Genomic DNA, 23,971 nt, shown 5'->3' on the forward strand with positions numbered 1-23,971 from the left:
CCTCAGAGTATCGTGATAAGGCTGACCATGAAGAGAGAAAGAAAACATGCTCAGGTTTACAGCTTGAATTACACCTCACAGTCAGAAACGAGTCCCCCGGTTCTGCCTCTGCAGAGTTTTTGCCACTTTTTCCAGGATTTCTACATTTTGGAAATCATAGCAGGAGACCGTAGGAAGAAACTGAACAGCTTTGAGGTGTTCTCTTTTTTCCTTCTCGTGTCTTTCCCCCCGTGGAGAGTTCTTATCATCAGTCTCACCCATCTGGTTTCCATCCCTGCCGACATTACCTCCGTAGACCAGGACCAGGACGAGAAGAGAGAGACAGAAGTACCTCATAAAAAAGCTCAGAGACTTTTTCATTTGTTTCGAAACACGTGCGCAATAATACATGCCCGGGTAGTTTTTTATTTTTTTTTTGCAAGAGGTGGGGGCGTGTTTCGTGGGACTCTCCGTGAACTTTCGGCTCACCGCGGCAGATGGCGAGGGCCGCGGGACGTTAGAAAGCAGCTGAATAAAGAAAGAAAGAAAGAAAGAGGATAGATGTAATAACAGTTGGGGTAAAATATGTCTCTGGAGAAACATTTTCGTTCACTGTTTAGAGAAGTCTCGGTTTAAAAGAAGCGAAAGTAGCAGAGGAAGTGTGTGTGAGGCCGGGAGTCCGTTTGGCAGGGCGACGAGTAGACCGGCAACGCTGACAGCTTATTGGAAAGTGGTGATTGGCAAAGGGCCTGAGTGGAGACTGGACTATAGACAAGTGATGGAAGGACTCCAAAGGAAATGCAAGACACAGAGACAGAAAAAGAAAAAGAGAGAGAGAGAGGGAGAGAGGGACAGAAATAATAAGTCTTTCCTTCTTGAGTGAGGCCTGATTCCTTGTTTATCGCCAGTAACGCAAACCAGATCTGCATGTGAGCCGCCGCAATCAACCTGCCAGCCGACCGCAGTGGGTATTTTCATCCAGAGCTGTGTCACACATTTTCTCTCGGTGATTTAGTGCGCTGAGAAAAAAAAAAAGAGCCAGGCCTGAGTCATTTTATGAAAGGTAAACAGAAAGAGGAAACGGTCACAGTTGCCGCCGCCGCTGCTCGCAAGCTGTTTTGCTCCTCCGTGCTGTCTGGAGCTGTTTTTCCTCACGAGGCCTCGCGTGTTTGGGTGACGGCCGCCGGCCTCGGAGTTCAGATTCCAGCCCGGAGCGCCGGCGGCCCTCTGCTCGACCCTTTAATTATCATGAAAGAGAAGGGCAGCACCTTTGAGGAACCTCTGCTTTCGTCAAGTTCTGCATGAACCCTGACAACACCTCTCATTGTTGAAAGCTTTGTGTAAGCGGCCGACTGAGAGAGCCCCGTTGATGGAAGGGGCCGAATGATTTGACGCGAAGGCATCTCCGTCTGCTCCGATCAGCTGGAACCCTTCAGCGCTCCGGCTATTTTTAGGCCCTCTCAGAAATGTGCAGGGAGATTTTCTCCGCCATCCATCCCCTCCCTCCCTCCCTCCCTCTCTGTTCAACAAGCGACAACAAGCCTATTTTTATTGCACTGTCTCACTCCAAATAAAACCTATATATATCATATTTGACCTCGACCCGGTGGACATTTCCTGCGCCGACGCAGTTCCCAATACCAGTCCATGAGAACTGGCAGCTTGGTGAACCCTCCCAGGCTTTATCCACCGATAAAACATTAAAATGCCAGTAAATGCGAGAAGTGAGAAGTTTAATACGCAAACCTCTCATAGACGATAAGATGTATTAAAAAAAGTCTCCTTTTCCAGTATCCAGAGGCTGAGTCTCTTTCCCACTTCCCTGTTTCTCTTCCTGCATTTGAAACAGTTGAGTTAAAGCAAAACCGTGCAAATCTGCAGCAAACAAACAACATCAAAAAAAAAAAAGATAAGCTTCTGTTTGACTTGGGTGAACTTTTCCCACGGTTCAAAAATGATCCTAGACACTTTGCTTTGCTGCATGTGTGCATAAAGTCTGACTCCCGGACTCTTTCCCAGCTACTGTATGTCGTTTTTACAACAAAAACAACAAAAAGCGGCGCCTGTAGTGGTCCGTTCGGGATCCAGCTCGCGCTTTATCATCGCTGCTGTCCGCCAGCTTTCACAAAACCGACCTGGAAGTCGTTTCGTCTTCAACCCGCGAGGAGACTCGTCGTGTGCTCGTGTGTTGTTATAACTGCTATTGATATATTTAAAGATTTCAACACCGTTCTCCCCCTGGAGGCATTCCCCTCTACATTCCTGTGCGTTACATTACGTGAACGCGATACGGCCTATCTCCCCAGTGGATACACGCAGGCTTTCTTTAGTTATTGGAGAAGGGTCTGCTGATATTGAAGGAAATTGCTTCCCTCCCAAAAAACATACTTGGAATTCAGATTTCATTCTCCTGCACAAAGAGGACCTGCTGCACCTCCTTTTCCTCTTGTCGCTCAGCCTCGTCCCTCCTTTTGTGCAGGATTTTCCCCCCGTAGCCTTGGCACCTCTCTGAGCCTCTTTTTATCTGGGTCACATAATAAAACTCCCGCGTCCCGTCCAAGTCCCCGGGCTTGGACCTCGCATTGTTGGAGTTGGACATTTTGTGGTTCTGTTAATGGGCGCGTTTTAGAGAGAAAATAGTGCAGCTAAGGGACACGTAGCTGTTTCACACAACCAGCTGCAGACAAACAGGCCAGTCATGAGGCTTAAAGGCTTGGACTGCTACGTGAATGAGCCTCTATTTGTGGCTGCAGCCTGCGAAGAAGAGAAAGGCTTGGTTTTCTATCTTGATTTCCTCTTTGTCTCCTTTCCTGTCCTTTAAGCCATCTCCTTCTCAGGTTCTCTCCCTCTCTCCTCTCCCGCCTTTAAACCGAGATTACCGGGACCTGGATCCCGTCCAAAACTCCTGGAGATCCAGGATAGCTTTTGCACGTGATGGCGGCGTCTTGTCAGTCAGCCTCGTGGAAGCACATTTGACATGCATATCCGACGGCAGCCGGATTTGTCATGTTTGTGTGCGTTCGGGTGGGTGGTACGGTTTGTGGGCGTGTCCCTGCAGACAGATTGGACTCGGGCACGCATGCGGTAGCCAGATGGCGACAGACTTGGCTCACACCTTGGCCTTCACTGCTCTGATTCTTCCCCCATTTTTGCCTTCCTTTCTTACTGCCTTGCTCCTTTTCCACCTACAGCAAGCGCCACAAGTAAAAAAATGATCCTACATTTCTGTATCTTGCATCAGTCAGTCTTATTTCTACTAATGATTTGTTGTTTTACGGGTTTGCGTTAATAGTACGGAGTCCCAAAGAGTACAAAATTAAAAATAGTATACAAATGGTTTAATAAATTGTCAAATAATTTGGGAAATACATTTTTAAGATTAGGATTTTGTCTCTTAAGGATTTCCGAAGAGCAGTTTTGAAGCTCAGTATGGTGGCGCTGGTCGACGCCATCTTGGAAGCTAGCTAACATCCTAGCTAACATTTCAAAAAATTCTCGCCCGTGCAGTTGTCATAAATTAAGACATTAGCTTCAAGGGCCGAGCTGTAAACATGCTTCTGAAGTAAATTTAAACATTTTATTTAATGGAGGTTGACGAGAAATTACTCGCTTTTGACTCAAGCCATCAAGTGGCCGTTTGAGGAACTGCAGTTTTTGGCATTTTATAAATTTTTTAGCTTTGGAGGTTGCTGCTTGGATTTTTCGCAAGATTAAGTAGATGTAAATGCAGAATTAAGCAGGATGCAACCCTGCATCTATTTTATGTGTCCAAAAGAACGTCACCAACTAAAGTCAGTGTCTTGGCCAATTCCTCAAAATAAATTCTGTCTTTTTTTTTTTTTCTTTTGTTGCCTGTCAGGAATGTGTTGCCTCCATAACTACACATTAAACCCGACTGGAGCCCCATCAGAGGCTCTAAACGTATAATAGCACGCTGTAACCTCTCAGCAGCCCTGCAGACTGACGGGGTGGTGCCACTTAGCTGCCGAGGAGAAATTATTCTGGGCTAATTTTGGGTTTTGCTTTCGTGCCTGCGTCTATTTTGGGCCCCGGCAATGCTACTCCCCGCACTCCCAGCAAAGGTGTAGCTGCATCCATTAGCCCAAACACAGATGATGATGCTGGTGTGAGTCAAAGGCCAGCCGCTTGTTAGTGAGAAGACGCTCGTTAGAGAAAATATTGAGCAGTTTAATCAAATGACATTTCACAGGGGCTTGTAATCGCTTCTTCTTCTGCCGCTGTTTTTCTAGCTTCATCTTTATTCCTATCCAATTAACTTTTTACATTTCTGTTCTTGCTTTTCCAGCAACGTTCACCTGGCAAAGCGCTGTTTGACCTGGTGTGTGTCCATCTCAACCTGACAGAGGGAGACTACTTTGGACTGGAGTACCAGGACCAGCGGAAGATGACGGTAAGACACCAACAGCCTTATTGCACTAAACAGATTTATCGCGTTGAGTGAATTTACAGTGCATTCAGAGCATATTTCTCCCTGCAGCTTGGCAGATCTCCCACAATTTCCTTCTCCCTTTCCCACAAGATAACTTTAATCACATGGGTGCACGCTGCGTAGGCGGTGTTTAAGGGGGAACTCCGTTTTCATGGACGTTAATGTAGATTTGAAGACGGCTTTCACCTGGATTCAGGTTTTCAGTTCTCTTTTCCAGACGTTGCTGCATGTTTCAAGGAGTTAAAGGGGAACTACTGTTTTTTTACAACCTGGAACTTATTTCTGGCATAAAATACGATCATTTACTCACCCATGTAACTTTTGTGTAATTTGTAGACAGTCGGGAGATATTTAGATCTGCGTATATCCATATAGTGGGAGTGAATGGGGCACCGAAACGCAGCCTCTAAATAACGCATTATCTGCCGCGATACTTGTTAATTTCACCAATATTTTGTTATGATACGCTAGTGTTATTCCCCCTTGAGTCCCGGAGTTACCTGTTATCATAACAGGTAACTCCAGGGGACTCCACAACAGATAATGTGTTATTTAGAGGCTGCGTTTCGGTGCCCCATTCACTCCCACTATATGGATATATGCTGATCTAAATATCTCACGAACGAGTCCAAATTACACAAAAGTTGTATGGGTGACTACACGATTATATTTTATAAGGTTCATGTTATACATAACAGTAGTTCCCCTTTAAGTCTGCATTAGAGGAAAGAAAGAGGAATTTATTGCAGCTCACACATGGGCCGAGCCATTTTCTCCGTCGATACGTACAAACGCCTCAATGTGCTCGGAAAACACAGGCGCTCACTGTGCGTTTCATCGCCTCCGGTGCTGAGATCTGTTGTTTTGAAGTGGAGCAATGGAACAAATTATATAAAACGGCGGAGAAATAATTACCACACTGTCCCACGCGCAGATACGTGGAGCTTTACATCCAGCAGATGACCCAGACTCTAAATGTGCTCGGCGTCAAATTAAACGGCGCTACCACAAAACTCACATTGTGCTTTTTAAGGAAGTGGCCGGCGTTGCATTTGCAAGTAGTAATTTTCCATGCTAATGGAGGCTTAAGCGGTGTCAGATGTCGTCAAACATGCGGCATTTTGCATTTGTTAAAGGAAAATAAAGACAGTTTTAGTCAACATACTTAACGTTAGCTAATTGTTAGTGTAAGCTGGAGTTATTTGTGCAGAGCATGTTGGGTAATTATGCAAATTTAACAACTATATGTGCACATGTGTCATTTTAGGATCAACATTTACTTTCATTTATCTACCACCCGCAGTACAAATTAACTCCTGCTGCACAAACTCAGCTTTTCACAGAAGCAGCGCTGCAGAGTGGCAGGAGAAAATCCCCAGGTATCATTCTATAAGACGCTGTAATGACTGCAAAGCCCTTCTCTGTCCTCCAACAGGTGTGGCTGGATCTGCTGAAGCCGACGCTGAAGCAGATCAGACGTAAGTAGCTCACGGGCGACGCCGCTTCTCCCTTTCATCCTTCAAACGCATTTCTGTGGGTTTTTTCACAAGCGTGACTCTGCCATTGCAGTAAATGACACCACGTTGTGAAATGACTGGGTATATTTTGGTCCTTGCTTGGAAAAAATTATACTTTGGGGATCTCTGCAGGCAGTTTTTGAGAATTGTAGTCAATCTGTTGGAGACAAGTGCATAAAATGATATTTCCCTGTAACATATCCCATTATTTCCCTCCTCCAGGGCCTAAAAACACCATCCTTCGTTTCGTGGTGAAGTTCTTCCCTCCTGACCACACACAGCTCTTGGAGGAGCTGACTCGGTACGTCTCAGTAAGCCACGCCCGTCTGAAGAGGAACATCTCAAATTAAAAGACGTGCCGGTTTCCTGTCTGGCCTGGGTGTTTCTCAGGACCTTTTATGGTTTACATCTGCATCTGAGCACGAAACAGAGGCCTCGCTGCACTGTTTTGCAGTTTCAGTTGTTCTTGGTCAGAGACTTACCACTTATTACACATTTATGTCGACATCAAACAAGTCTGCCCTCTGGGAACTGGGCTCGTGAAACCCTTTGTTTTTTTCTAAACCAGCTGAAAGTCGATGCGCGTACCAGCAGCTTCCTTGTAAAATCACTGCTACTGTAGAAGACGTATTTTAATCTCAGTGTGATCTCAGATGGCCTAGATTATCTCCCATCAATTTCCCTCTGTTCTCTTCACCTACTTCTTTGTGAAGTGCAACTTATCAGCGGCCATCTTGTCTGCCTCTTTGTTTTGTTTAGTCTTTCGCCGCTGTTTGCGTTCTGACCCGTTTCAGGACGCCCACGGTCGAGTCTTGTAATCAAAACACGGACGGGAGAGCGAGCTGACCTTCCACATTTTCCCATGATGCCGCGGTTCCCTCAGCTGCCCAGATGGACGCACTTGAGATAAGAGCCAAGCAGGAAGCGGGGGGAATTCACAGAGCCTTAAAAAACTCTCTTAATATCGCGAGTCAGTGGCTTGATTTCACATATTTACGCGTTTTCTTTGAGAATGGAGCCAAGAAAGCCGCCCCTCCCCCCTCTCCCAAAAACAAAAGAAGCTCAGTGTGATCTGATTGGTCAGCTCTGATGGCCTGAGCAGGCTCCGCCCATTCACGGTCAAGCCGCAGCTGTGCTGTCAGTGAAGGAGGGGAATTAGTACACGCCCACTAGTGCAGGATGAGTCATCAAAATTTTAAAGTGGACCTTTAAAGTTTTGCGCCACTAAATCGACCTTGACAGAATTATGTAGGATTAAAACTTTAATTTCACAGCACAAAACCCTCCCCAGTACTGCTGTCCATACAATATTTCCCATTCAAGCCTCCCAATTATTCCACTGACCTCATATCGTCTTACAGTGCGCCAGCTGACTCCGGCGTTAAACAGGAAGTGGGCCCGCAGCCTTTTTGTTTGGCTCGCACACTGCCACTGTTGTCAGTGTTTCCTTTGATGGGTAATGTGGGCACAGGCCGACTAAAAATATGTAGACGGACGGAAGAAAGGCTTCTTTGTGGACGTGTCAAGCTGTCATTAGGCTTGGAAACGGGACACTGGCCCTCTAAACACTGTGAACGCTGCGATTCCTGATAATCCTCATAACGGAGAGAGGCGGCGACGTGTCTTGCTCTGAATCGGTGCAGCTTTATAATCACAGAAGCCATTAACTTTATTAGCGGCAATCAAGCTTACGCACACACACGGTTTAAAAGCCTGTTTTTTTTCTTGACTGAAATGCACCGTCATGCCTTCATCATCGTGGTTTAAGTAGCTCCATAATGAGGACCCTAAAGCCTTTATCGTGCACGGTATCGAGTGAACGCGCAGTAGACGCCAAAGATTTGACGCTAATGGAATCTGCTGCTAACATTGTGAGCCGCTGAGTTCATAGAGCGTGCATTAACCCGGTGCCCTCTTCCATATTTCTTTCTTTCTTTCCTTCCCTCCCTCTCTCCCTCTCTCCCCGCTCTCCTTCCCCCTAGGTATCTGTTTGCGCTGCAGATTAAACGCGACCTGGCCTGCGGTCGCCTCATCTGCAACGACACCAGCGCCGCTCTCATGGTCTCCCACATCATTCAGTGTGAGTAGAAGAGTTTTAATTGCGGCCGCCTCAAAAGTTCACTTTTCATCTACTTAGAAAACGAGATAATATGTTAAAAGGATGCTGAGGAGATTTGTTTTTCTTTCATGGTGCCAGGTAAAAAAAAAAACTGCATGTGCAAATTTAATTAAATAGGACTCGAAAGCAGAATTATCAGATGTATGAGAAAATTAAAGACGTTATAAGATCGTCTTTTATCAAGGTTTCTGCAGCTAAATGGCAGCAGATAACCTTTTTGTCATCAGCCTCCAAAATCAGTTCTTCCTTTCATGTACCAGGAGACAAATGCCAGACAGAAGGGCGCTGCGACTTTCAGTAAATGTCTGAATAAAGCCGTAACGGACGCATATTTTTCAATTAAAAAGCCATCTCTCGAAACACCTCTGCGAAGCGAGCGACGTTGCGTCACCTTTGGGTGGTGTGTCGCCACCCAAAGCTTCGCGTTTAATCCAATTCCGTCGACTTCTTACTCAATAAATGTCAAATATTTAATAAACGTAGCCTCTCTAAGAGGATCTAACTGCCTCAGCTCACTTCAGAGGGCAGATGCTCGCCAGCATGGGGCCATGATCCCGGTTCATGCACCGAGCCGCAGTAATCCCTCACATTTAAATCATCTTATTCCACTAGTATTTCCTAACTGTGCAGACGCCCTCCCTGAATGTAGATGCAGGATGCGGCGTAAACAGATACGGCGGCGTCTGCGGCGCGGCATGCCGAGGGGGATATCTTGGTTGTCATGGCAACTGCCAGCGCCGAGCCCGTGTGTGCACCTGCGGGGTGGTACAGTGTTATTATTGCTGGCGTTGAACAGATGGAGACACACGCATCAGCACACTTCATGTCATCCGCAATAGAGCAGACGAGGGATGGATTTTTTATTTTTTTTTTTTAAAGAAACCCCACGTTCATCATCTCCATTTTCACTCCAGCTAAATATTAATTTCCCCTCCCCTCCAACAGCCGAGATTGGAGACTTCGACGAGACCCAGAGCTGGCAGCACCTCCTCCACAATAAGTACCTGCCCGACCAGGACGCCATCAGAGACAAGATCACCGACTGCCACCGCAAGCATGTGTGAGTTTTTTGTCTACTGCACGCAGAAGTCACATTTACTTCTTGCACAAGTGCGTTGTTTGTGAAAATGCACATAAAATGACACAGAAAGTTGAATAATCGCTCGTGTTTTAAGAATAAAACGTCAATTTAAACTCTTTTGTTTAAATAAGTTTGGTTCGCAACTTGTTGAGTCGTCGTACTCACAGAAACCGGGGTTACACAAGTAACTTTAACCCAGATTTGCCAAATATTGCACTTGTGTCACTTGCAGGCTGCGTGGCAATATCCAACCACAACATTAGAGCAAATACAGATGTTTTTTATGATTGATATGCGTGAGTTTGCTCTTTATTATCATGCAAATCCATGTTGTTGCCACATAAACACACCGAAGTAACATCGGGAAGGTTTCAGGTTATTCTAAACGCGATGCAAGCTCTGCTCTGTTTACCTGGAAATAGCTGGTGGAGATTAGCCTTGCTGGGAAAACACCAGCGAGCTGAGCTTCAGTGGCGGTCAGTGTAGCGGCGGCGGTAGCTCAGAGGTGTCAGGAGAGATTGTTTCCCATGTAAACACGCGCTCGTACTGCCGCGGTAAATCTAAAAAAAAAAAAACGCTGAGATATTTATCTGTTTATTCAAATGCACCGCTCACAAACACACGCCCTTTACACAATTATACCCAACCCAGAAGTACGGTTTATCTCTTCAACCACAACTAATGTACTACCACACACACACACACACACTTCTAAATCTCTTCCCTGCAGAGGTGGCTATCTGCAAACCAAACACAACAGCTGGCACTCCCTCCGTGCCCCAGGGACCACACATGTACAAGCACACACCTCTCACTTCTCATAGAAATGATATCAGGAGCGTTTACTTCCTTATTGGCTGCAGACATAAAGCTGTAAAAAACCCACAGCTTAAAAACCAAAACCACTAACTTGTTGATTATTCATCACGTTCACACTGGGCGCTGTGAAACCTCCCTCCCTCCTCCTCTTCTCTCTGGGCTCCCCTCAGCCGACGCAGGAAGGAAGTGGCTAATTCACCAGCTTATACAGGAAACAGGAAACTATTTTCGGATTTTGCGAGGAAACAAACTTCTTCTTTTGTGGCCGATTTCTTTCCGCAATCTGATCCGGTGGCGTGTGTTCTTAAGATCAGCTGATGTTTCGACCTTCAACAGTAAATCCGTAATAAAACCGAGAACTCACACTTTCCAAACGCTGGTTGATAATCATCCTGGAGAGGGCGTTACCATAGGAACAGCCACCGTAGACAATTAAAACAAGAAGCCGAGATGGATGTTGTGTTGCTTCCCTCTGGAGAAATAAGCTGCCGCTTGATTTCAGCGGGCAGACTCCGGCCGAGTCGGACTACCAGCTGCTGGAAATCGCCCGGCGGCTGGAGATGTACGGCGTCCGCCTGCACCCGGCGAAGGACAGAGAGGGGACGAAGCTCAGCCTGGCCGTGGCGCACACTGGCGTTCTTGTCTTCCAGGTAAAACCTTAAATAACTGGAGCCTTTGACTTAGCAAAGATTTACATCTGCAGCACAGATTCAGGGAAGTTTCAGGGAAGAAATCACCAATCTAAGATATTTATAAAGCCTAAATAAGGGTGAAATATTAAGAAAACCTCTATAAAAGTCATGAGCGTCAATACGTGTCTCTGACTTCCCACATACCTGACATTCTTCAAGTGTGACGCAAAAAACGTGGGTTGATCCAGAGGCCTTTACAAGTCGGTTCAGGCAACCTGACGTGAGCTTTAAATTCCTTAAAAACTAAACCGAGACAAGGCCACCGATCCTTTTAAATCCAGCTGCTGCAGCACAGCTTCAGCGGTTTTAGCAAGAGCATGTGTTCCTGTCATGCTTTGTCCGGTATGTTTGAAAGCCAAGCACGAGATGCGCCATCTTTACACCAGACTTGACTCTAATTAAGTCCAGTCTGCGCCTTTTCTGATTTATTTAAAAAGCGCTGGGATCTTTAAAATTTCAGCTGATGCGACGACTTGGTTAATTGATTCATGAGGTTTTGTGGGAAGCCTCCACCCAGCTCAAGAATCTCTCATGTAGGGCAGAATGTACTGAATGCTGCTTTTTTTACAGATGTGCTTTAGTCTTCTTACTAGAAATTATAACACGTCGTCTTCTTCTTCTTCCATATTCAGGGCTACACAAGAATTAACGCCTTTAACTGGTCCAAGATCCGCAAGCTCAGCTTCAAACGCAAAAGGTTCCTCATCAAGCTGAGGGCCGACCCCAGTGTAAGTCCACGTTCCTCCCCTCGCCCCTTTTCCCTTTCCGTCCTTGTGTCTAACGTCCGCCTCCTGCGCCTTCCAGCAAAACGCCCATCATGACACGCTGGAGTTCGCCATGGCCAGCCGGGACTGCTGCAAGGTCTTCTGGAAGATCTGCGTCGAGTATCACGCCTTCTTCCGCCTCTTCGAGGAGCCCAAGCCCAAACCCAAGCCCATCCTCTTCACGAGAGGGTCCTCCTTCCGGTTCAGGTGTGTGGAAGCAAGAAAGAGATTCGTTTTTGTTTCGTTTTCTGAGTTCTGATGTTTTATCCATCTTCTGGTTGCAGCGGTCGAACCCAGAAGCAGATCATCGATTACGTGAAAGACTCGGAGGTCAAGAGAGTTCCGTTTGAAAGGTGAAGCGTTGCATGTGACACTGTCAACGGGCTCCAAACAGTAATCGGATTTCTCGGTTTTGCTGATCAGTTGCACGTGGTTTGACCTCATGTGTGCCCTCTCCTCTTTTCAGGAAGCACAGTAAGATACTGTCCAACAGCGGCGTGTCTCCTCACTCGTCCTCCTTCAGATCGCAAGTGCCAAAAGAGGTAAAACGCACTCAAGCTCTTGCATTTTTCTTGCGGCTTTAATTGTATTTATAAGGTCTTTGCGGCTTTCTGGGGTCAGCAATTCAGTCTTCTTCTTCTTTCACAGAGTGCCACCTCATTCCCGTTAGCAGACCAGCCCGACTCAGCCAGACTGGGCCACAACGCCGACTCCAACGGTTCCGAGGAGCTGCCGGCGCTCTCGCACCAACCCTCCAACGGTTTCCACGACCCGGACCCCCCGGCTCAGCCCCGTCAGAACCACAGCGTCGCGGGATCGGCGGCGGACCAGCAGCTCCTCAACCCAGGTCCATCCTGCAGGGCAAACAAAGGCAGCAGCTCTTCTATTCCTTACATAGACTGCAGCGACATTGACAGTGAATGTGATGTGACAAAGAGCAACAGGGCAACCAGGGGCCACGGCAATGCAAAAGACGGCAATGAGGATGAGCCTTGCGCGTATGATAGGCGCGGGGACGGCGGTGGTATCAACGGGGGGCAAGCAGGGCGTCTGTTTGGGGTTGTAAATGGTTTCTACCACACCAATCACCAGGGTCTCATGCAGCAGGGCGCGCTGGGTAACAGAAACGCTGTAGATCAGTCCTCAGTGTCTAACAAGTTTAGTCAGGAGCTGACGGATGAGGAGATTTTATCAAATGGAGGCTCCTTCCATAGCCGCCTCCCGCTCCACAGCACGCTGCTGGATGAAATCTTTCAGGGTCGAGACAAGCGAGGCGCAGCGATAGTTCGGCCGCTAGGGACCGGGACTCGCAGTCAGTGCTCCAGCCCGGTGATCAGCAGCTTCCACCATCGCACGAGCTCCCTCAGCCACGCTGAGATGACAAACGGCCACGGTCAGCCGCGCTCACCCCCGCGCTGGGACGACGGCGGGCATTATTTCAGTAAACGTCCCGGAGCGGTCCAAGTAGAAACCCCAACTGCCCCGCCGTCATCCCACCCGCCGAACCACTACGGCAGCTACTCCCCGATCACCTCCAACCGCACTCCGCCGCATTTTGCCAAACCGTACAACAACAACAACATGAGGAACCGATCCGATACCGACCCGTTCATTCTTAGCCAGCTCACCTCCACCCCCAACCACCACCGCGACCCTCACCGCTCCGGTTTGCACATCCAAACCCCTTGCTCCGCCCCAGTCGAGCGGAGGATGATCATAACTAACGGCAATCACGGGAACCTCATAGTTCCAGGTCAGGCCCGGTCCAACACGGTGCAGCGTTTGTTCGGCCGTCAGGGCAAACCCGGGCACAACGACAACAACGCGAACCAGCCCGTCCAAATGATCGACGGCTCGACCAGCAGCGGCTCCGACACCAGCGACACCGAGTCGGACACCGGGAGCAGCGCGTACAGCCATCCGCTGATGTACGGCAACCCGGCCGCCGTGAGCTCCATGAATTCGGTCAACTCGAACGGCGTGCACTCGTCCCCGCTGCCTCGCAGCAAGTTCTCCTTCGGGAGTCTGCACCTGGAGGAGGGGGACGACGGTGACGGGGAGGGGGAGGGGTGTTACCGCTTCAACGAGGAAGACATAGGAGGGCAGGTTTTTAGCTGCTGAGCGAGAAACGGAAATTTAGCGTGAATTAGTGCGTAAATTCGTGCGTAAAGCCAGTTTTCTCTAAAATAATATTTGAAATAGAGTAAATACACAATACTACAAATCTAGTCCACATTTTCACATGTACGTGAAGTTTCTAACACAAGTTTTGGGAAGAAAAATTTGTTTTTTAACAGTAAACGGAAGCTTCTGCTGTACTGATTACTACGTCCATTTTTTCTAAACCCAACGTACGCAATTTTTAAACGATGCTAACTTCATGGACTGCTGTGAGTACTTTTATATGTCGGTCAGCTTTTTTGTAAAAAGTGAAAGAATAGATGACGTTTCAAGGAAAGTCCTTATTCCTTACGATGTGCCATAACTTTGAGAACTTGTACAAGAGGAGAAAAAAATGACAGAAACTTTGAGGAAAACCTTTGCATCTTCTTGTACTGGAAGATTATCTCTAAACGGCAACAAAAATAAGTCGTTAGCGTTGATAACGTTTAGGAAAAATTAGGAATCTGCTCATTGTAGCCTGTAAAAAATGTCTTTCTTGTAGTTAAGGTGGTTGAATATTAGGTGGCGTTGATTGTAGGTGAATTGGTAGCTCGCTCTGAAAGCTTATCTGACTTCGTTTAGCGTCCCCGTGTAGCATTTCCCCTGAATCGAACTTTTATAATTATTTGTCTCGTGCAATAGAAGGGCTTTAAGAGAATAGCTGGAGTTAATTAAGGGATTTCTTTTCTTTAAAGAGGACGTCGTAGGTCGGAGTTCAGATCAGGGTTTGCTTGGTCAAACCGAGAACTGAGAGGTAGTCCCTTTTTATTTGTACAGTGTATGTGAACGTTCTTTGGTAGGGAGTCGTAGAAAGGAGTATGTGTTTGATCTGTTGGGATCTGCCGGAGGGGGAATGCTAACGGCTAACCGCTCTGCCTTTCTCTTTCGGCCGTAGCCGAGCTGACGTCCTTCCCTCCTTCTGAGCACTTTCCCCTGTCGATCTCTTCCCGTCTGTCTGTTGTGGGCGACTTGCACTGTAATTTGAATGTTTGTGGTAGACTCTTTTTTTTTTGTTGTAGTCTTCACCCGTAGCGGAAGAATTGAAATAGATTTGCATCAGTTGAGATATTAGGGAGGATACGAACACAACCCTAACTTTTATATCTTGTATTTTTGATAATAACTCAAGCTCTGCGTGTCTCTACACTTTTGTTGATTCGTCACGGGCTTTCCTTTTCACGGTGTCGCACACAAACACGTCCTTAAACCACCATACGTAGCTGTCTGCTTTGCTTGGCTTGGCCCCTGGCATGCAACCACAATCGCGGGGAAAAAGGTAACTCGCAGTTACCTTTTCATCTCTGGACGCCGTTTTCTCACATGTTACAGTGCAATGCTGTTTATTTAAGGCTTTCCATACCCATCTCTGTCATTAGCTGGCTGGCTAAACACTTATTTTTTTGTTTTTTGGCTCTCACTGCAACAAACTTTTCAGAAAAAACACAAAAGATTAAGATTCGAGAGCTGTGTTTTGCTATTTTTGGCGTACTAGCAACATCAGTTTGCCACCACATGGCTTGTTAGCGAGCTAATCTTAGCATTTAGCTCACTTTTGTGAATTAAAGCACTTTTTTTAATGAACACACACACTTACAATTAACATAAAGAATTTTAATTTGCATATTCAGCCACCTCTTCCTGGATAAAACACTGTTGCCAGGGGTCAAAGCTACAAGTCGGCTCGACACGGGACTAAAGGTTTTATTTATCGCGTACCTTCTCTTTCCTCAGAGCTGCTGCTTCTTCCTGAAACGAATGTTCATGCTTCACGCTTTGTACAATGCTCTTGTGTTTTTAAGCATGTGCTTTGTTTAAAAGTTTAAAATGTTCCTCTGCACTGTTTTCTTACATTTTTATTTTTTTCCTTTTCTTTACTGTGAACGCATGTTTTTAACCAGGCGTAAGATTTCCCTGCTTTTTCTGTCATTCTGCTCCGCTGTTATTCACTTTGTCACTCTTTGGTGTTTTTTCCGTCACGGTGGGGGCTTGAAATGGTTCCAGATGTTTTGGGTCATCTCTCGTTTTAAACGTCCAGAAACCATTTCTGTTCCAGCCCCGGGTTTCCTCACCTCGCGCACACAAAACATGGCCGACTCAACTCCAGTGCTCAGTGAGAGAGGGCGAAAGTAGACAGACACAAGTAAAGTTAAGTTTAATGCGTAACGCAAGTGCAAAAAAAAAAACAAAAGATGTCTTTGAGCGACGTGGCATTTTATTTTGAAAAAACGTGAAAGTTTGAGCGTTGACAGAAGTTGGACACACATACATGAATACTGGGGTTGAGTCCTCCTTGTCGTCCTTTCACTGCCTGTCACCAAATAGCACTTGAAGAGTCATTCCCATATTTTTGTGTGTAATTTTAATACACTGTACGCACAGTAACAGAATCTTAGGTTGTGATTTTGTATGCATATTGTAATTTTAATGTGTATGGCGTTAATCAGAGCCAACTTTCATAGTTACTTTAAAACGAAAGGTAATTGTAGCGTCTTCTGCAACATGCACACTGTGATGATGTGTTGATATATGCTGATATACGGTTGCTTAAAGGAGCGGTTTGACATTTTTGGGAATTGAAAATGTGCCGTTGGATTTCTTGCCAAGACTTAGATGAGAATATTAATACCACTCTTGTATCTGTGGGGTAAATACGAAGCGAGAGCCAGGAACTTCTTAGCTTAGCTTAGCAGAAACGGCTAGCGTAGCTCTTTCCACACTGAGGTAACTAAATCTGTTCATCTCTACAGAGCTCATAGGTTAAATTGTCGTAGATTATTTGTTTAAACTTTAAAAATGTGGTGGTTTTATTTGGGTTTTGCTAAGCTAAGCAGCCTGTTAGCATAGCTTGGCTTAGTTTAAAAGAAAAAAACGCTAGCTAGCTCTGTTTGGGCTAGTGCTAAAAATAAATACGTGTTAGCACCTCGAGAAGTTGGTAATTGACTTGCTCAGTCCGTAGTTGTATGTATATTTTTTTCACCTTAGTCTTAAGCTAAGCTACGCTAAGATACGCTAAGCTAACTCACATCCCATTTATAACACAGACATAAGTGTGGTCTCAATAAGAAGATTGATAGCATTTCTCTTATATCTGTGTGGTAAATACAAAGCTATAGCCAAAAGCCTCTTAGCTTAGTGTAGCTTAGCTTAGCTTAGCAGAAAAAACAGCTAGCCTAGCTCTCCGTAAAGCTAAAGCTACAAAATTCACCCATTCACGCAACATTTGCTCATTAATTTACTTGTTATATTTAATTTGTTCAGCCTGTAGAGACATTAACGAATCATAAAAGCAACATATTTGTCTCTATTTACATTTTGTTGCCTGTAAACATGCTAGCTGCTATCAGTCTTGAGCTATGCTAAGCTAAGCTTTTACAGCACAGACATGAGAGTGGTGTCAGTCAGAAAGCAAGTGAAATAGCCTATTTTCCAAAAAAACTTCAACCGTTTTTCCTTAAATTGGGACTATTAAAAGGGTTAAAAGTGGTGTTTCAGTGCCACGTCTATGCTTCTCTTTCTCACTTCTTTGAAAGGAACTGCTTGCAATGTTGAAATATGAAGATTTGTGGCAGTTTAAGCTCGCATGTTCTGTATTTACTTATTTTTTTTTTTTATTTTCCCCGGTGGCTGGCTGTGGCACGCTGTGAAATTATACTAAATACTGAAAGCGCAGAACTGCCGACAAGTCTTCCCAAAAGAAAGGCATTTTGATGTTTTTTGCTTAACGCACACTGACTGAAAGACGCACTGGTTCTCACTGGTTCTCACTGGTTCTTCTGTTGTAACACTTTGTATTCCTGCACATCTTTTTTTACATCACCTCTGGACCTTTATTATTACTTTTTTCTTTTGTTCTTTACCCTTCATCTCTCCTTTTAACACTGTAACTGACTGTGTTCGCTAGTTTCAATAATAATAATAAAAAAAAAAACGACGACTTTGTACGTCAGAAGAAAAAAGGGACTCGAGAATTTTCTGTAGAGGGTGTCGGACCCGTTCGGACCGTCGTGTCTTGTGTTGTGGTAGCTAGTCCGTAGCGTAGCGGCTGTTTGTCTCGTGGCGCATGATCCCACTTGTCTCTTGTCTGTGTTTCATGTTTTGTAGCTTCTTATTTTTGTATTTTTTGTCGTTGTAGTAGTCGTAGTAGTTTTTTTTTTAGTGGTTTTAGTTCTTTTATAGCACCCCCCCCTCACAGATCTGCACTCAGTGGTTGCCATGGTTTTACACCATGATCCAGTTTGGTGTATAGCAGTGGACTCTTTGGAAACTTGGGCAAGTATTCAGTCACAACTTAACCTGTAGTGACTCTAGCTGCCAGAACCAGACTCCTGTTAATAAACGTCCGATTTTAGGTGCAACACGTAATTGCACATCTGTAGAAGCTCATATTTACAGTGCATTGTAAGGGAAATGGAAACGCTCGTTAAGTGTCGTAACTACCACAATTTGCAGCTATTATTACTAATTTTTTGACAAAGATTAGCTTTTTAAACACACACAACCGCCTTAAATGTCTTTTTTATTCACCCTTATAATGCACAGATATGACCTTTATTTTAAATATCTCACAGATTATCTCCTTGCTAATCATCTGCATCAATATTTTTCCTCCTTTTTATCCCAGATCAAAGTAGATATATAGAATAGATGTTCGTGGGTTTGAGATTTGTTGCCTTGTCTTGAAATTCATTGCCAACGGTGATAATTTGAGGAATAAATTGAGATGTTACACATTGAAAATGCTAAAAATGTTCTGAAATGGAAAAAAATACAGCTTGGCAGTGAATTTCATGAAAGTATCTGAGTTTTTATTTCACCTCATTTAACTCTGCTCCTTATCCTCTTCTGCTATCTCCTCTCTTATCTCTCTCTACCTGCCTCCCTTTCCATTTTTTATTTCCCCCCCCCCCTCCATCAGGAAGTCCCGGTTCAGAGGACTCTCCGCAGGGAAGCCCCCACGCGGCCGTCAACGGGAACGGCTTGGCAAACGGGGAGGAGGCGGGCGACGCCGGCGTCCTGGGCGTGGGCCCCGAGGGGCGGCAGCTATCTCCTCTCACCAGCCCTCTGCTCACCGAGGCCGGGTACGTCCGGAACGAGGATGAAGAGGAGGCGAGGAGGAAGGTGGGCGTTTGGAGTCGTTTAAAGTCACCGTATATGGTGTCGCCTAATTCCTCAAAAGGGTAGATTGATGATTTTGGGTCGAGCTTATCTTCTTCCTGTTTGTGTGTAGAAGTATCCCACGGACAAGGCGTACTTCATAGCCAAGGAGCTGCTGACCACAGAGCGGACCTACCTCAAAGACCTGCAGGTCGTCACAGAGGTGAGGGTTTCTGGATCGTTTCTGCGTCTTATCTGGAGGTTGGAAAGCTGGCGGGGCGTGCTTTCCCTCCAAAGCGCCGACCCAAATTCCCTGAAGCGAGGCCTCTTTAAAAGCCTCCGTACGGGAACTACTGTGAGTCAAAGCTGCTTGCCAATTCTGGTTAATCTTGGTTGAGTCAGAGTTGACGTTTTGGTCTTTTTAAAGACAAAATACAGCAACAAGTAGCTCAAGGCTTGGTTCCCCTGAACCGTACTAACACGCTGACAGTGATTTATCTCTGCAGTGTGACTTTAATATCACATTAGAGACGTTTCCAGTGTTACTTGATCATATTTGAGCGTGGGCTTTTATGTGAATTTAGTTTGGCCGACAGCTAAAGGCCGAGGTTCGGCTTCCGAGCGCTTTAGTGCGAAACAGATGAAATATAAAAATAAGATCTTTAAGATCACCAGTATGGAAATGCAGGTTCAGGCACCTGCCTCCTCAAAGACCCCGTCATTGACCCGGAGAGCTCGACCTCTGACCTCGTCCATGGAGAGGGGTCGGGGTGTGCGTGCTCCTCTCTCCGGCTCTTTTCACCCTCTCAGCTGTTTTTCCTCTTGGCAGCAGTTTCCGTGCTCTTTGATGTGGAGGGAAGGCGTGTGCTGCTGCTTTTTATAAAACCTCTTAAATATTTTCTTTGGCTGGCACGGCCCCCGGGCCCCGGCTCCCACACCCAGTCTCCTCGCTCCGTCGCTCTTCCTCTCTACCAGAGAGTCCTGCTGAGAAACAGCTGGACGGTGTCCTGTCTGCACTCGCTGTCATCGTCCTGAGAGATTTAATCTGAAAGGGAATAGAACACCTCTGTCTGTCTGTCTGTCTGTCTGTCTGTCTGTCTGTCTGTCTGTCTCTTTCTTCATCTGTCTTTCTTGCTTTCTTTCTTCATTCATCTTTTCTTTCCTTCTTTCTGTCTCTGTCTACGTCCTTTCTTTCTTCACTTCATCTATTGTTGTCTTTCTTCATCCATTCTTCCTTTTTTTAATAATTTCTTTCCCTCTTTCTTTCTTCATCTTTTCTTCCTTCTGTCTGCCTTTCTGTCTATATCATTTATTTCTTCATCCATCCTTTATATCTATCTATCTATCTATCTATCTTTTTCTTTCTTTCTTTCGTTCTTCGTCCATTATTCTTTCTTCATCCTTAGCTTCTTTCTCCATTCATTATTTGTTTCTTCATCCATCTTTCTTTCTTCATTCATCTTGTCTTTCCTTCTCTCTGTCTGTCTACATCCTTTCTTCACTTTCTTTCTTTCTTTCTCTCTTCATCTATTCTTGTCTTTCTTTATCCCTTCCTTCTTTCTTCATCCATTCTTTCTTTTTTTAAATGTCTTTCTCTCTTTCTTTCTTCATCTTTTCTTCCTTCAGTCTGCCTGTCTGTCTATATCATTTCTGTCTTCATCCATCCATCCTTTCTTTTTCTTTATTTCTTCATCTATCCTTTCTATCTCTTCCTTTCTTTCTTTCTTCATCTGTCTTGTTTTCTTTCTTTCTTTCTTTCTCCATCCTTTATATCTATCTCTTTCTTTCTTTCTTTTTTAATTAGACTTAGACAGACTTTATTTGTCATTTTGATTTCCATCAAAAAGAAATTTCGGTACAATGGCTCATAGTATATATAAGAATAGAATAAATATACATCTAAAAAAACTTAAAATGTAGATAAATATTATTGCACTTTTTTAATTGCAGGGTAATGGGAGTGGGTGGAGGGGGGTACTATTTATAGTGCGCTGAGCAGTCTTACGGGATGAAACTGTTTTTGAACCGGACTGTTCTGCTCAGTCCATGTCCATGTTGGGGGTGTGAGGGGGCTGAGGCGATGTTTTTGGCCCTTGTCAGACAGCGTCTTTTGGCAACGTCCTGGATGGAAGGAAGTGAAGTCCAGATGATTTTCTCCGCTGTCCTCACCACCCTCTGTAGGGACTTCCAGTCAGAGGCACTACAAGCCCCTGACCAGACAGAGATGCAGCTGTAGAGATGAAATCATTTCTTTCTTTCTTTCTTCATCTTTTGTTTTCTTCTTTCCGTCTGCCTCTCTATGTAATTTCTTTCTTCAGCCATCCATCCTTTCTTTATGTATTTCTTCTTCATCTAACGAGTGGTCTGTCTGTTTCCGCTCCAGTCCTTCCAGAGCGCCGTGGGGAAAGACGAGGCGTTTCCAGACTCGGTCCAGAGCCTGATCTCGTCCAGCTACGACCCGGTCTTCAACTTCCACCAGGGGTTCCTCAAAGAGACGGAGCAGCGGCTGGCACAGTGGTCATTACTCATCTGTTCATCTCTCTGTATTTAAACACACGTAAAAAGGGTCAAATGAAATGGTAAAAAAAAAAGAAAAGGGTGGTGTCTGATGCTTTTATGAAAGACAGGAGGACACTGCTGAGATGAATGGGATTGTGGGAATTAAACGAAGCTTTCCAGTTCCTGCTTTGAGACGCTCAGCTCTTTGATGCCATCTACTGGTCAATAAATGTCACTGCACATGAAATAAAACTTTTACTCTTGTCGTCTCTCTCAGGGAGGGAAGATCTAACGCTCACATTAAAGGAGACTATCAGCGAATCGGTGACATTTTACTGAAGAACATTCAGGGCCTGAGGGTAATTATTCAGTTTCTGCCTCTTATTACGTTTTTTTTGCGCTTTGTGTTTTGTCTGATTTGGATTTTTCTTCCGCATCTGCAGCAGCTGACGATTCATCTCCAGAAACATTCGGAGTGTCTGGTGGAACTGGAACGGGCCTGTCGGTGCGTGACGCCATGAAATCCATTCACGCCTTCCTGGTTTATTCTTTTCTCGGTGTGTGTTAAAGAAAAACAACTCGTCCTCAGGTCCAGTCGGAAGGTGGAGTCTCTGTGTCGGGACTTTGAGCAGCAGAGGGTCTGCTACCTGCCCCTCAACGTCTTCCTCCTGCGGCCCCTGCACCGCCTGCTGCACTACAAGCTCATCCTGGAGAGGCTCTGCAAGCACTACCCGCCCACGCACGACGACTTCAGGGACTGCAGAGGTACGTACACCTCCACATCTCCGCCCTTTCCTTAAACTGTTTTTATTCTTTTTTACTTAAACGCGCCCTTCGCCCTCCTCCAGCGGCCCTGGCGGACATCTCGGAGATGGTGCTGCAGCTCCAGGGCACCATGATGAAGATGGAGAACTTCCAGAAGCTTCTGGAGCTGAGGAAAGATCTGACCGGCATCGACAACCTCGTCACACCCGGGCGGGTCCGGCTCTTTTTCTTTGCTTACACCCCGAACCCGTTCCTCTCTTTGTCGCCTTCATGTCGTTTTAAAGTGTCTTTGTCTTCCAGGAGTTCATCAGGCTGGGATGCCTCAGCAAGCTCTCTGGGAAAGGCCTCCAGCAGCGGATGTTCTTCCTGGTAGGAATTACTTAAACGGAGAAAACAAAGCATCCAAAAAATGACAACAACCCTTTCATCTTCTCTTTTTCTTTGTCTTTCCTCCAGTTCAGCGACTCCTTGGTGTACACCAGTCGAGGGATGACGCCGTCCAACCAGTTTAAAGTTCACGGGCAGCTACCTCTCTACGGCATGACGGTACGAATCACGCTCCGTTTATTTAGAAACGCACATTTAAGGTGGTTTTCTATAAATCGGAGAACCCGGTGTTACAATCAGTGGTTATTAATTAGTTTGTTCTGTTAATTTATGCTCCAGATTTTAAACTTTAGCTATTAAAAGGCCTAAAATAAGTGTCTAAACATGCAGTTTGATGAGGACTATGTGCGTTTCCTGCAGATCAGAGAAAGCGAGGAGGAGTGGGGCGTCCCGCACTCGTTCACCCTCTTCGGCCAGCGGCATTCCGTGGTGGTCGCCGCTAGGTACGCGTCCCAGAACGTCCCCGAACTGCCCTCTGAATTTGACCGGTCTTGAAAGTGACGCAAAATGTTTTGGTTTTGGTTTTCCAGCTGCGCGGCGGAGATGGAGCGCTGGGTGGAGGACATCAGGATGGCCATCGACCTCTCTGAGCAGAGCAGCTCCGACCTGCTCTCCGCCAGCCTCTCCGACAACAGTGAGCGTTCCCGTGTTTTCCCAGGATTCCCACACGGGGTCCGAACCTGATACGTGTAGAGCCACGCCCTCAGCTGTCACGGCGTTCAAAGAGGCCTCCACCTGGCGACCTTTACTTTGACGTCTCCATTGTGTCTCGGCTAAATAGCCCTCTGAGTGTATTTTTTACATCAAACGCTTAAAGAGTATTAACTTACGAGTGACAACAAAAGGGGTTTGATCGCGTTTTTGTCCTCCCTCGTCTGAACCGGGGACGCTAACCGCCTTGTTTGACCCCGCAGAGCTCTCGGAAGACGGCGGGGCCGAGCAGGAGTCGGAGGAGGAGCTCTGCGGCTCGCGCTCGTCCCTGGAGCGCCAGGGTCACCGCGGCAACACCACCGTGCACGTGTGCTGGCACCGCAACACCAGCGTCTCCATGGTGGACTTCAGCGTTGCCGTGGAGGTACTTCAGTGTCTTTTCTTCTCGTGTCTTGTGCTTTTTGTCCCGTTCTCTTTCCCGCCGCTCCGTGTTTCTCCATCTGTCTCCGTCTTCACCTCCGTCCGTCCGTGTGTCCACACTGATAGAGGCCAGTAGTGAGTTGATGAGGCCCCTCAGCAGACCTCAGGGGCCCCTGTCTCTCTCTTTCTCTCTCTTTGTCTGTGGTTTGCCTGGTGCAGGACACACAGCCTGTCCTTTAGTGACACCTGCTGGAGCAGAGAGGTACTGCACCACAGGAGAATTAACAGATGAGAGTGTAAATGGAGTTATGAAGGGACAGTTTAGCTTCTTCTTTCCCGTTTGAACTGTTTTATTTAACGTCTCTGTCTCGTTTGCAGAACCAGCTGTCGGGGAACCTGCTGAGGAAGTTTAAGAACAGCAACGGCTGGCAGAAGCTCTGGGTGGTCTTCACCAACTTCAGCCTCTTCTTCTACAAGTCCCACCAGGTTAGAGGCGCAGCAGCGGCGCCGATAGTCTCGTAGCGAGAGCAAAGGCGACAGACGAGTGACGTTTTTTTTTTTTCCTCCTCCC

The 23,971-nt window shown here is 46.1% G+C and overlaps 1 protein-coding gene across 1 annotated transcript in view; it reads left to right on the forward strand.

Moving 5' to 3' along the window:
- LOC311509077 (FERM, ARHGEF and pleckstrin domain-containing protein 1-like) overlaps positions 1-23,971 on the forward strand; it is a 40,913-nt gene that overhangs the window by 15,996 nt on the left and 946 nt on the right. Inside the window, exons 3-26 of the mRNA XM_084574125.1 lie at positions 4,286-4,390; positions 5,865-5,907; positions 6,169-6,247; positions 7,929-8,026; positions 9,011-9,125; positions 10,468-10,615; positions 11,290-11,385; positions 11,462-11,628; positions 11,706-11,774; positions 11,888-11,963; positions 12,070-12,268; positions 18,500-18,702; positions 18,812-18,901; positions 21,062-21,195; positions 21,455-21,536; positions 21,621-21,682; positions 21,767-21,942; positions 22,026-22,156; positions 22,243-22,311; positions 22,399-22,488; positions 22,690-22,772; positions 22,860-22,963; positions 23,244-23,404; positions 23,779-23,886. Coding sequence (XP_084430251.1) covers positions 4,286-4,390; positions 5,865-5,907; positions 6,169-6,247; positions 7,929-8,026; positions 9,011-9,125; positions 10,468-10,615; positions 11,290-11,385; positions 11,462-11,628; positions 11,706-11,774; positions 11,888-11,963; positions 12,070-12,268; positions 18,500-18,702; positions 18,812-18,901; positions 21,062-21,195; positions 21,455-21,536; positions 21,621-21,682; positions 21,767-21,942; positions 22,026-22,156; positions 22,243-22,311; positions 22,399-22,488; positions 22,690-22,772; positions 22,860-22,963; positions 23,244-23,404; positions 23,779-23,886 — 2,688 coding nt within the window. The remainder of the gene's footprint in view (positions 1-4,285; positions 4,391-5,864; positions 5,908-6,168; positions 6,248-7,928; positions 8,027-9,010; positions 9,126-10,467; positions 10,616-11,289; positions 11,386-11,461; positions 11,629-11,705; positions 11,775-11,887; positions 11,964-12,069; positions 12,269-18,499; positions 18,703-18,811; positions 18,902-21,061; positions 21,196-21,454; positions 21,537-21,620; positions 21,683-21,766; positions 21,943-22,025; positions 22,157-22,242; positions 22,312-22,398; positions 22,489-22,689; positions 22,773-22,859; positions 22,964-23,243; positions 23,405-23,778; positions 23,887-23,971) is intronic.

Source organism: Chelon labrosus, assembly GCF_963514085.1.
Source record: "Chelon labrosus genome assembly, chromosome: 24".
Lineage (NCBI taxonomy): Eukaryota > Metazoa > Chordata > Actinopteri > Mugiliformes > Mugilidae > Chelon > Chelon labrosus.